Raw genomic sequence first — 13,659 nt, 5'->3', positions numbered from 1 at the left:
GCTTTACTCAGCAGCCCACCTGGCAGAGGTGCTGAGGGAAAAGGAGACCCTTTGAGAAAACAAGGAGATGGCTGGGCAGGCAGAGTGCACAGAGCTCCCTCCACTTCTTTCTGTTCTGCTGCAGATGTGATATAGAAAGTGAGCTGTCATCCTGAGAAGAACCTGTGGAATAGCACCTTCTTCCCTCATGGTCCAGCGCAAAGACAGACAGAAAGCACTGGGATGCATGCATGGACAGTCTAACATCAGAAAAGTTTGTAGTGTTTCATCTTCTGCCAGGAAGGACCAGTTCACACCACACAGCTTTGTCACAGAGTGAGGAGCAAATCATTAGAAAGCCCTGATGGCCAGCTGGATCCTCTCCAGGGTCCTCTCAGCCCTCCCTGTGCACTGCAGCAGGACCGATTTTCTTCATATTTAACCAACCCTGCAAGAGCAGTGCTTCTTATCAGTCTTTGGGCATTTCCCCCAAAGATCATTCTCTGGGTTTCTCTGACAGCTTATTCCCTTGGTGAACTAAATTCCTTTCCAGAGTTTTAATCCACCCCACTGCTTCTTGTCTATGTTGAGAACAGCTTGTTTCTGCTTTCTTAGTAACACTCCTTTGTATGTCGATAGCTCTCACCTTTCATACCATCCTTCTTTACCAGGCCATTCTTCCTAGCTCTCTTAACTCCTAATCAGAGTTCTTACTTTGGTTACTGAATTCACATTTTCTCTACTGAGAAATGACTAAAATGTCTCCCCGGCTTTAATGAATAATGAAACACTATACTCACAAAAATAATAATTAGCGACGTAGCTAAAAATAAATCAGTGTGTGGATCAGACTCCCAAAGGCAGCAGAAAAAGCTGCAGCCATGAACATAGATGGTGACAAAAATAGCTAAGCACTCAGTGAAAAAAAAGGCAAAATAAAAAAGTTTAGGGGAACTTATGAATGGCTGAGTATCCTATAGATAGATAGCAAGCCATGCTGACTGTTAAACACAGTCCTGACTGCTCTGTTTCCCGTCAGCCTCCCCCAGATGCTATTCAGCACATTTAGAAGTTTTCTGAGGATGTCAAGAGGTTGGATAGCTGAAGCAGGCTAGGACAAATAAGACGGAGTGGAAGGAAGCCAACCACTTTTCAGAGGTTCTCAGAGAGTTTCCATCCGGGCTCCTATTGTACTAATAGTGAGCTTCCAGATGAAGGGAGAGGTGCCCACTGTGAGAAGAGCCAAATGTATGAGGATTTACGATGATGACAATAATTATTATTTCTACATCCTTGGGATATATCTCCCTTGTGGTGCTGGGAAAGGAAGCCATGAAACAAGCAACAGGAGACAAGACAATGGGAGTGTGTTGAACTCAAGAAAGTGCACAGGCAGCACATGCTGGTTCACAGAGGAAAAAGAATTCAGATACTATAGGGACCAGCTTGCTCTCTCCTAGCACCATACAAAATATAGAGCCATTGCTTAGCAGAAAGACGTAATTCCTGCTTCTTCAGGGAATTGCAAGACAAAGCTGGTTCTTGCCAGCCCAATTTATTGACCCATAAACAATCACACTTAGTCCTTCCTAAATTGGAGTTAGGCAAATTGTAGGTCTGCTCAAACGAAGCAAAGATAACGGTTTGCAAATGTCTGTGTCATGTGGCCAGGTTACGGCACCATTATATTCCACTTTTCAGATGAACTTTTGCCTCAGCCATGAAAATAGTCACAAATCCCACAAATTCTGTTACAGGGAGTGATTACCTATTCAGCTCTGGAATGCGGCTTTTCTGTTATTTGTGGGATGGTGTTCTGTTTTTGTTTGTTTGTTTGTTTTCTTTGAACTCTATTTTTCTCCTTTCCTGTCAGACAGAGGAAACCATATCATATGAGTATCACAAAAGGCATGTCACAAACACACACATACACACACGCACACACAGATACATGTATATAAATAGTGGAGTATGTCAATAATATGCAAGATATTTACTGCCTGAAGTCAGTCTGCATAACCTATTCACTAAATTCTGCTGAAATGAAATCAGAAATGAAGCATAGATACAGAATATTTTCAAAGCGATTAAATTCAGCAAGAGTCATTTGAGCCTTTCCAGAAAAGAATGAGTTCCAAACGCACAAACGCTTTCTGAACTCTTCCAGAAGAGTCACTAACTCAGGGTTTGGGGATCTGACTAATCACTAGTAACATCTGAGAGCATTCAGTGTAGACTTGGAGAACCTATTGGGGCTTTCAGGTACTTAATGTTTTGATCTCAGTGCAATGCAGAGGAAAAAAAGTTTCCTGTATTTTGCTTTGGTTGCAGAAACAATTATTTTGAAGCCTCAAGAAAACGTAACACATACCCTCTCCTCCCCCAAGATGCTTGCTTTCTAGATTGTACTTTCACAGCACTTTACAAACATTCATGAATTATTAACATTTTAGTATACATTTCTATGCTTTAGTTCTAGTGGGTCAGCATAAAGTTGACTGAATGAAGAAATAAGGGACTAGGTTTTGAGGAACCAGTGGTGGGCTCTTCACAAATACCTATTTGCCTTAATCCTGTTGAAACCAGTGAGAACTAGACACCAAGGTTTTCTGAGAAACCTGCTAGCATCCTGCCTATATAAATCTTATTTGTTAGGACAGTTCTGTAAATTACCTGATAACACCCTGACACTGTTTTGAAGTAGCTTTGTAAATATCTGCTGAAAGATTGCAAAGTAAAACAAAGGAGCTTAAAGAAGACTTAAAGCTTTAGTAGGAATTCTAGATATTTGAAGCTTAGGAAACTCAGGGGAATAAAAGGATTACAGTGAAGTCTCGGTCCCATTTTTTGCAGTCAGAAGGTGGAAAATGAAAATTCAAGAGGCAGAGGCTTGCCAAAGAAGAACAGGATCTCAGGGTTAGGACAGCTGACAGATGGGTCTTCTACAGCCCTGCCCAACCTTTGCTGCAGAAGTCCTCTGTTATCCTGGCCCTTATTTTTCACAGGGCAACTCCTAGTTGTGTGTTCCTCATCTTTGAGTAGCTGGCTTCAGACGCTTTGAGTCTGATTTGGAGCAGGGCTGAGCGCTCAGAGCTGCAGCTGAGTTTAAAGGGAGATGTTTTCAGATATGTGCCATAGAAAATAAAAACTACTAATAAAAGTCACTTCCTTTGTTTCTCAAATTTGGCACACAAAAGTAGGGAATCCTGCTGACCAAACTCTCTTTGTGTCTCAGTTCTTCACCTGCAAAAAATGGAGTACAATACTCAGTTATCTCATATGAGTGTTGCAAAGATTAAATAAGTAATGTTAGCTAAGTGCTCGGAATCACAAGGCAGCCCAGGAGAAAATTAGTATTTCTGATTTCAGAGCAGAGTTTGAATAGTATTTATTGAATAAAGCTGTGGGGTCACACGCAGACATAGTATGAGAGAACAAAATACTGAATAACTGCTCATTAAGTGAGCACTGTCCATTCTGTGACCTGAATGTGGTAGGAATCCCTTGAAAGAAAAATGTGTTCCTGTTATTAGAAGGATATTGAAACACACACACAAGAAGAGACCGTGCTGAGGATTCACAGGCAACCGCACTTCCAGTATTGGCTAATTTCTGAGTACTTGACTTAGCAGCCTTAATAACTTTCTTCTAATATAGCTTCTCTGTGGTCTTTTTCACACATATACCAGTTCGCATTGCATCTGAAGTCTAAATCCATTTCCACTCCTAGTAATGAAGGATGATTCAACCAATGCTATGTTTCTTTCACGTTCTAAAATACAATGAGCTAAAGCATGGGAGCTCAAACTGATTGGCCTACAAAAAACATCTGCCAGTGTCCAAGAGGTGTCAAAGCCCTACCAGGTAACAGGTGAGGGATTTTCAACAGGCAGAAAACAGCAACAGATCCCTGAGGTCCCAGCACCCCATGTGGAGTGAGGTGAGGCCAGGTGCCCAGCTGAGTCCTAGTGCTTTTGGGAGCTGTGGGCTTCAGAAGCCTCAGAGACCATCTTCCTGCATGGAGATGCTGATAGAAAAGTAGCCCTAACGTCAGCAGAGTGTGCTGGCAGTAATTTGACATATCTCCATTGTCAGAATCATACTTCAGTTGCTTAAAAGTCACAAGCTGGCCATCCTTGAATTAGGAGAGGCAGGATTATCAGTAGAAAACGAGACGTTTTCCTTAGCAAAAAATAAATTAATGGAAAATAAGTCTTATCCGGCAATCTAATGAATGCATAATTACTGCATCAGGGAAAAGCCCCCTAAAGATTTCATCATTTAATATGTACAAAAAGCTACTGAACAGAGAATTACTTTGTTCAAAGGATCAGCTGTATCCTTGCCTAGTTTTCAGCAACTCAGTGGCTACCCTGCAGTATCAGAGCTGGAATAGTAGGAGTGCTGCAGGGCAAGAGCACAGGATGTTGCTAAAAGTGGAGCAAAGGAATGACAGAAATCCTGTTCAGCATTTTCCTATGCTCTGTATAACAGTGCTATTTCACTGCCAACAGCAGCAAACTGACCTCCTGTTTACACCACAGTACTTGCAACTTGTTTTTTTTTTTTTCCTAAAAACTGTGCCCATCTCCAATTCTGATTAGTATCTCCAGGCATTTCTGTGTGCTCAGAGTTTTCACAGATTTCCACACAGCAGAATCGCTCTTCATGGTACCCCTAAGAGGTACTCAGTACACTCTGTCGTCTGCTGCGCCTGACAGCAGGAAAAGCTTTGAGGCAAGTACCCCAGAGACAAGTTGAAAAATTACAGGTTGGAGATACCGGCAGCAACGCTACCATGCTGTGTGAAGCTGAGATGCGATGAATCACATGTGAAAGATGGGACTGAATAGGGCTGGATATGAGGAGGCAGAGCAACGGGGAACACATTTGCCGTTCTGCAGGGTCCGGTCAGAACCGCAGAAGAGAAAGCGAAGAAAGCCAGCCCTGCCAGTGGGGCCACTTACTGCACTTTGTGAGATGGGAAGGCTGACCTGAGCTCGGGAAGGCCCGCTTGGTTCTGGAGTGGGTGCTTGCAAATTGCAGCACCACCTGCTGTGGTCAGTGCTTTTCCTTCTATGGGAGAAGACGACAGTGGAGCCACATGATTGTAGATGCTCCCAACAATCTAGTCTGGCACCTTTCCCCACTTTTCCCCTCATTTCTGTGCCATGGCAGTTTATAATCCTTAGGCAACCTACACAGGAACAGGGGTTGCCCCAGGGTGAAATCCCATCTGATCTGAGAGCAGTGGGGACTACAAAACCCCCGCCACTTCACAAACGCTAACACAAGACTTACGTTTCCATTACCTTCTTGGCAAACATGCATCTGGTTTGGCCTAGAGAGATAGCCTTCGGTTTGGCCTAGAGAGATAGCCTTCACTTTGCAACCAGGCCTCTTTCTTCCCTATGCTGATAGCCTCTCCACTTCCACTCTTGACTGGAGAGGAGCAGGGTCCTTTTCCCAGACTTGGCACCAGAACCTTCTCTTTTGGCCACCTCTGTCAAGTGTCTCTCCAGATCACTCAGCCTTGACCATCAAGTCTGCAACACTGCTGACAGCCAGAGGATTAACTAGAGGAGCGGGAGGAGGTCTCTTAAGATGCCATGATGAGCAATCTCAGCAGAAGGTCCCCAAAACAGGAGACGGGGTGCCCTCATAAGGCATAGGCTTCAAGTCATAACCAGTAGTTAGATTTTTTGGGTTTACAGTGTCATGCCATGTTGACACGTCTCAGGAGAACAGACAGAGGCACGAGTCTTCTTCCATACTATCAGAGTGTGGGTGAATTCCTTTCACTCACAGACTTTGGAATTTCTGCACTGGGATTTCTGTATTTCCATTTCAGGCTCTTTTAAGACAAAACTCTCCCCTGAGTGTTTTAGGCTGCTTTGTGTCCCTGTGGGAGAAGCAAACTTTTTTTCTGAAGATAATTCATGAACACTGAGACCTTAGAGGCAACGCATTGGTTCATCAGCAGGCAACATATGTAATAACGGTGGGAAAAATTCCCACCTGCACCTGGCCAGAAGCCTGTGTCCCATCTCATGCAACAGAGAGCAGAGGAAGGCATGCAGGTGTTCTGAGTCTCTACAGTAACAACCCCAGGCAGGCTCTCATTAATAAAAGTGTATGACCATGTATCAATGAGGCTCCTGCCTTTTCTCTGCCTACCTGTAAATCCCTATTTGAAGACTCTGACATTTTTCTTAAGCCCATTCTCAACTGGAGCTGATGTTCCAGGCAGACTGAGTATGACTTCCCCACACAGAGGCCCTCCAGGGTAACAAAGGGAGCCTAAGCTTCATGAGAACAGCATCGAGGTCGGGACACAGGACCTACAAAACCATAGACCTTCCTGCTTCCTCAATTCTCCAGCTCAGCCCTTCTCTGTAGACAGATGCATGCTCCATTTCCACAGACGCAAATATTAAGTGACCAGCAAAGGAAGCAAACAAATGATTTACATTACTCAAGCTGCTTCTTCCATGTGCAAAGCAGGGGAAGAGCAGAAGAAAAACAAAACGTACTTTTCCCATTATCTCTAGATTAATTCAAGGCATATAAATACTAGTGTAAACACTACAGGTAGCATATAGAGGGAAAAACAGGCAGATAATTCTACTTTCTTCTGTGCCTCAGTTTCCAGACTTACAAAGGGAGTAATAACAGCAGTGCTCAAGGCCTGATGTGTTAGGGATCTAAAATGACTTCTTCTGGCACCAGGCAAAAATACAGTACTAGTTTCAGTGACAACACATTTGGCCCATTTTTGTCCACGTATTCTGCAAGCCATTGTTCATAGGCACAAGTACAAAGTACCATGACTCATACATTACGTAAAAAGCCTATCTTACAATCATCTTCATGGGCACATGGTAAAGGCTGAAGTAGAAAACATAAAATGGAGACTACCTCTGAAATCTTGCTTTTACTCCTTTGTGCATATGCCTTATGACAGTTTTTATCATACCACTTTTTTCCTGCAAGTCCTCCCCACCCCAGCTAGTACAAAGGCTAGACAAAGCTCACTGAGTGGGTGCTTTCAGCATTTTCCCTTCATCCTAATTTCAGGCATGGTGAAGTGCATTATTTGGCATACATTTGAAAGCCAGCACTGAATACAGAATTACTGATTTCTTCATAGGCTTTTCCACAGAGCAATTTTGCTGCAGCATCTCAGTGCTCTAAGAGCCTTAACAGATGTTCTCACAGGGGAGGCAGGTGAGGCTGTTACCTCTACTTTACAACCACTGAAATAAGACACAAAGAGGATAAGGCCAAAAAGTCCAGGGCACCCACTAATTTGGGTCCCCAGATTGAGATGCTGTGGATTAGCATTTCCCCAGCTCTGTGCATGCTGGCAGCGGACTCCACACAATACCAGCTCTGCATTTTGGCAAGTCAGACCCCAGGTGTCTCAGGCTGAGAACCCAGAGAATGAGAGCACACCAATTAGTGGCCACCCATGGAAAGCCTCATTTATACGGCTTTTTCAGTATCACATTGGAACTTGTGGCAAGAGGCAGGAAAGGTTCAGGGGCAGTATTCAATTGCCATAACATGAGACCATTCTTCTGCTTTTGAACAGCCCCCTGCCCGATTCAATACACAACCTTCATCACTGGCAATAAGTGGAACAGGAGACTATAGAAAACACCTTCGTTTATGGCAAAACCCATTCAGTCCCTAAGTATATCCCATTCTGTGCACTGAATGAGGCTGCGATCCTATTGAAAAAAATATATACCACTATTTGACCATATAATTAAGGACCACATAATTATGCCTGTACATGAGGGAAGGCAAATTAGAGAAGGATTGGCAACTCTTTCAATTAATCATTTGACTATATCCAAAGTGTCTGACTGAAAACTCAAAGTATGCTTTTAAAAAGTGCTTCATTTCCTATTTTAAAAATGCAAAACAAAAAGAAAGAAAATTGGAAATTCCATCATTTGAAATCATAATGGCTTTCTCTCTCCTTGTATTATAAATTCACAGCATTTGCTTATTAAATAGTTGCAAAACTATTGCACTTTCCAAACTTTATTCTTCTAATATCAGCCTCAGATATAGCCAAATAAAAAAATAAAAAATCACAATGCATATTTGAAGAAAATCCCTACCAAGAACTCCTTATCCAAACAGGAAAAGCTCAGCAAAAATCCATGTAGTTGTAAAGACTGTCTTCGACTGTTAAAACTTCTCATCCCCCAAAAGCTGGGTAATCCTGACTACAGGCAGGATGTCTTGTTCCTGCTTTTGTGTTGTGCGGAGGCTTTGGAAGAACCTAAGAAAGGATATCTTCCTGATGGGTTGTATGGACTCAGCACGTGATAACAGAAGATACTACAGCTCAGTTTTATTTCTTCTACATTCTCATGCAACAGTATTTCTTCTGCTGTATGAGAAAGTATTTGTTGAAGGTGAAGTCTCTTTAATTGCATGTCTCAGCATGTTTTATTTAGTATTCCCAGCTACTGCTGGGACACATCATAATGGGAGCAGAGGGGATTAAGCACTAAAGGTGAGTGCTAGTAGGGGTGCAGCACTCCAGTTGGGAATTTCTGAGTGACTGCCACATATATGCTTTGAGACAATTTATGTCAGGCAGGTAGAAGTCACCAACTGATAAATCCCTTGTAACAATCCTCTCCTGAGGATGATGAAAAGGGAATCCCAGTGTGGAGTTCCAACAGATGTCCATGTTCAGAAGACAGATGTTGGAGCTAGTCTAGGAAGAAGATGAGATGCCTTGCAGAAACCATTCTAGTCCACTAGAAAATATGGGGAGAACTAGGCACCTCAGTATCATAACACAGCAAATAAATCTTTTGAACCTGCCTACATTAAATGCTGAAGACAAAATGGCATCTAAACTCTCTGGGTTTAGGCATCTCGCTCTTACCTTAGGCATCTTGCTTGGTTATCAGGGAAGCATCTTCTGTTTTGGATTCCAAGCCCTGAATCTCAGCCCAGAAAAGGACAACAGCTATAGTCCTCTCTGACAGCATGCAGTTGATAGGTGTTTATCTAGTCAGTGATTACACTAGCATACCTAAATTATGGGAGATGTCAGTTCAGTTCTCCACTGTACCCGAAGGACCTGAAGTCTTACTTTCCTCCTACAGAAGCCTGTTCAGAGTAAGGTGCTCCTAGCTTTTCCTGCTTAAGCTCTTAGGCTTTTTTTTTTTTTCATGGAAGACATAAATACACATGAGGCCAGAGACAAAGACAGCACAGAAGTAAATATAGCTTTATAGACCATTTGGTTAAGCGCTCTTCTGTGAGAGGACAGATTTGGTCCAGTTCTTGCTTCAGTGAATATTCGATATTAATCATAGAAAATATTTCTGGGAAACCACAAGAGACCATTTAGTTAATGTATGATATACTTCTGATCCTCTGGTTCAGAAGTACCTCCTACAGCCCTTCAGTGACTGGAGCTGCCATTGCTTTCTCAGACAATCTACTCCAGTGTGTCACTATCCTTTTGGTGAGAAAAATCCTCCTAAAGCCTAGTCTGAATCATTCTGACAGCCCATTAAAGACCATTACTCCTTGTTTTATCCACTCTGGATATGAAGAGCAGATTATTCCCATTTTCTTGCACTTGTCATTTACGTATTTGAAAACTAATATCCCGAGTCCTCTCATCCTTACTCCTTTTAAGTTAAGAAAACAAAAGAAAACACAAATTATTTCAGTCTTTCTTCACAGATTACGTTTCTGTTGACCTCCAGCAATTCTCATTGTCGCAGTCTGCACTCCCCCTCACTGGACCATACTCTTCTTAAAGTGCAGTGAAGAACAAGGCCTGTTATTTCAGCTGAGACTTACATGTGCTGCGCAGAGCTGAAGGCTTATTAGATGTGTCTTACAACCTATTTTCCCATTTGCACAATCTCATAAGAAGAACTTGTGGTCCTCTAGAGATCCTGTCTCCCCTCCTGAAGGACAGATAGTTGTCCTGTTGGCCCCCATGGGCAGCTGGGTGCAATTTGTTAATTCTACCCCTGCAGAGTAACTTGGATTCCCTCTGATGCTTTTCAAACTAGGTCCTTGTCTTGACAAGATTTTCTTGAATTCCAGTAATTTTTGCCAACATATATCTGGATCATGCCATCTGCACATTTAAAAAACATTTCCTCTAGTCAGTGATCCAGGCTGAAATTAAAATATGAAGTATAATGTACTTAATGAAAACATTATGCACTAACAGGCCACAGCTCAAGCTTGTGGCAACCCGCTCAATACAGTCTTCTATTTCGACAGGAAATCAGTGAGAGTTACTCATTGAGTGGAATTAGCTACACCAGTTCTGCATCCCTGCTGTAATGTTTTACTTTGGACCATGTTTCTTTGCATCACTTATGATAAAAGCTTGTGAGATAATGTCAAAATGACAAGATATGACAACTACTTCCCCTGTATCCACAAGGCTTGTTATAGAAGAAAGCTAAATTAGTTTGACATGATCTATTCTTGACAGATCTGTGCTGGCTCCTAATCATCTTCTTTATTTGATTATTTCCACCATTTTTTTTTCCAGGAATGAAGTTAAACTGAGTAGTCTGTAATTTTTTTTTCTTTTATCTCATCCTTGGCTTTTATTTCAGCTTTCAGACACCTCACCCAGCCCTCATGAGTTTTCAAAGCACTCATACCTGATGGTTCAGAGGTTGCTTCCATTAGCTTTGTAAATAAACTAGTAAGATTTGAAACAACCATCTAACATCAGTATATCCTGACTTGTTCTACCCCTTTTCTAGATCCTGATCTTCTTCCTTTGTGGCCACTGTTAATTGTTCCAGCCATCTACTAGCAGTGAACCATGTTACTGGAGACATGCAAAATGGCCATTAAGCACCATGACCTTACTGACAATGCATGAGGTAAAGCTTTAAGTAAAACTCTTCCCTCCCCTCTATGAGTATCTTAAACACTAAGGTAGGATGATATTCTTTCCCTCCTTTCCTCTGGCCATATTAATATTTGATTCTTCTATGCAAAACAGATCAGTGTGCCCAGGAAACACTGCAAAAAAATGGGTCCTGGCATATTCTATAGCCTACTAGCACATTCTCCTTGGAGATGGGGGTTCAGATCTACTGAGGGAGAAAAGGCATAATCACCACATTCCTGGGTGAATATTTTAACCAAAGTATTTCTGGATGACAGGAAGGTAGCACATTCCCTTCCTCTTGGGTGCATTCTGTGTGGACGCTTCACCTGACAAACTTACCCATTTTGGCTGCGCAGGAAGAGCAACTGGAAGAATACTTGGTCTGTAGATCCCAAAGTAGCTTAGCTGTTTAAGTAGATATTCAGCTAATTATTGTTTATAAAATTAAGGATCATCTAGGGATGCCAGTAAGCAGTCTTTAAATGTTTAGAGGACTTTACAGGTGTATATGTAATTATCCTGGGACTTGAGGTACCTCCACAGTTAGAAAGGAAGGAAGCTCTACAGTATAAATCCCTTATTTCTGGGTTCAGAACAATGGTAAAATAACTGTGATATATTTCAGCCTCCTCTTTTCAGCCACACCCTAATTAAAATTTAATGAAATTCTGTAAGATAAGGCATTGTCTTATGGTATCTTTTCCTGTCTTGTAGAATCATATGACTTAAAGGTTAAAAAAAAAACAAAACTAAAACTGTAAAACAGAATTAACTTTAAAGGAAAATTTCCTAAAAGCTCTTATAAGGTTTTGAAGCTATTTTTTCACTGATTTGTCAATTCTTTTGTTTTCCACAGAGTCATGTACACTGGCATCACAATGGGAGGTTCTTTTTCCTGCATGCCTATAGTTTTACCATATAAGAGGGAGCGTCAGGTATTGATTCACATATTAACTTTTCTAACTATCCTCTGGAAGTGATCCAAATTCTGTTTACTTCATGAAGGTTTTGGTTAGCTTCAGTTCTTCAGTTATTTGGGGGGAACATCTTTTTTCCTTGCTCCATTCTTCCTTTTCTCAGGATTGAATCTCTTCTAGCTGGTATTTCTGACTGGCCTTTGGATACAAAGGAAAGGCATTTTGGCAGATCCTGTGCTTCAAGTGGGATTGGTTGCATCCTTGTCATGCTTTTTTATTGCATTTTTAAAGGTTCTGTCAACATTAAACATCAATTTTCTGTTGTGGGTGTCTGTCCTCAAAACTCTACGTAGGGCTTGATGTTCCTCTGGGTCTTCCACTGGAAATGCAAACAGCAGGAAGGGTTAAAAATACTGTCTTTCATCTCTAATTAGGAAAAGTCTCCATTCTGACAGGTTCTGACTCAGCCTGCGCAGTCCAGGCCTTTGCAAGCTGCCAGTCTGACTACTCCAGTGCAATAAGCTAAGAAGGGAATCCTAAGCTAAGAAAGCTGTCGCTGGTTCTGAGGAACGCAACTGCCATTTCAGTGCAGCTCTCTCTAGTCTACAGTGAAGTGTCCCTGCTGAGGGCAAGCTTTTGGTCCAGCTTCTAAAAGCTGCTTTACATCAGTTCCCCATCGTTCCAGTTTCCCCGAGTTCCAGTACAGCCTCCCAGCCGCACCACACCCCGCAAGCACAGTGGAGCAGGGGATGCTCTCTAGGCATTTTTTCAGCAGGTGATTTGCAGCAGGGGACCCCACTCTTACATGAAACTAACTGCCTGCAAGTTTTACTTCAGCAAATCAACAAGTCATCCTTTCTTCTTTAGCTCTACTTTTCCAAACCTAGGTAATTTTCATTAAACTATTTGTAAGTCCACCGCTGAATAACTCGCTCCTAAAGCCATAGGTAGACAAAAGAGAAAGGCACGGCACCATGCTGCCGCAATCTCCCCACCCTTGACTACTTAACTTTGCAGATTTATAAGGTCATTGGATACTGTTGATAAAATAAATAGATTAGTTTCCATTGAATAGTCTAAAGAAATGGATGCCAATTGATAACTCTTAACTATAAGAGTAATCAAACCTAAATTTTTCCGGACTTCATGAATTATTAAAAACCTTCCCAACTGATAAAAAACAGAAGTTCCTGAGACTATAGTTTCACTCCTAAGCAATTACGAGAAGAGTGGAATAAAACTATCTTCAGAGCTGGGTCTAGATCCAAACACACTCCTCTGTATCCTTAAATTTTAGGGACAGTCACACCAAATGAATAAGATTCCTCCAGAGCCTATTAGCTTTACAAATTACCAGCCTTGAGAGAAAGATGTCTGCTACAGAGATAATGCTTAAATATTGTGAGATGTCCTGGCTTTCTATAAATACATATCATGATTATGACTGGAATTAATTCAAGAAACTTTAGAAGTAAGATGAGTAATGAATGGGATTGACATTTATTGATTATAATTTGAAAGAAGATAAGTACCTCCTGGCTTCCCTTTCGAGGAATCAAAGCCAATCAGCCCTGGTGGGAGGAAGCCAGGCTCAGAACATCCTTTTGAGCTAGCAAGACAGCTGGACCACACCCTGGCACCCAAGAGGGGCATTAGTAGCTGAGAGACAAGCTCAGAGGAAGCATGAACCCTCAAGAAAGCAGGAATGGTAATACTATCTTGTATTGCTTGCATTGCTCCTATGGCAGTTGTGCCCCTCCCCAGCTGTCTGCTGGGGGTGGGCAACTTTTCACCTATGCTGACAGTGATGTGATAGGTGAGGATGCACCACATTGCTGTCTCTGTCTATAG

At 42.0% G+C, this 13,659-nt stretch overlaps 2 protein-coding genes across 3 annotated transcripts in view; one reads left to right on the top strand and one right to left on the bottom strand.

Moving 5' to 3' along the window:
• Positions 1-13,659, top strand: part of LOC308188312 (uncharacterized protein) — a 111,587-nt gene that overhangs the window by 34,001 nt on the left and 63,927 nt on the right. Inside the window, exons 2-4 of one of the 2 annotated variants that reach the window (XR_013945383.1) lie at positions 10,758-10,880; positions 11,748-11,826; positions 11,972-12,105. Coding sequence is in view for 1 of the 2 variants with exons in the window: in XM_080577183.1 (XP_080433309.1) it covers positions 10,876-10,880; positions 11,748-11,826 (84 nt within the window). In the remaining variant the exon portion in view is untranslated. Of the gene's footprint in view, positions 1-10,757; positions 10,881-11,747; positions 11,827-11,971; positions 12,106-13,659 lie in introns of those variants that run through there. The other variant, XM_080577183.1, reaches the window with a different exon arrangement.
• The window catches only part of GAP43 (growth associated protein 43), a 55,188-nt gene that overhangs the window by 34,794 nt on the left and 6,735 nt on the right, over positions 1-13,659 (bottom strand). The window lies entirely within an intron of this gene.

The sequence above is a fragment of the Anser brachyrhynchus genome (genome assembly GCF_964034855.1).
Source record: "Anser brachyrhynchus genome assembly, chromosome: 1".
NCBI classification, from domain to species: domain Eukaryota; kingdom Metazoa; phylum Chordata; class Aves; order Anseriformes; family Anatidae; genus Anser; species Anser brachyrhynchus.
This window is presented reverse-complemented; position numbering and strand designations above follow the sequence as displayed.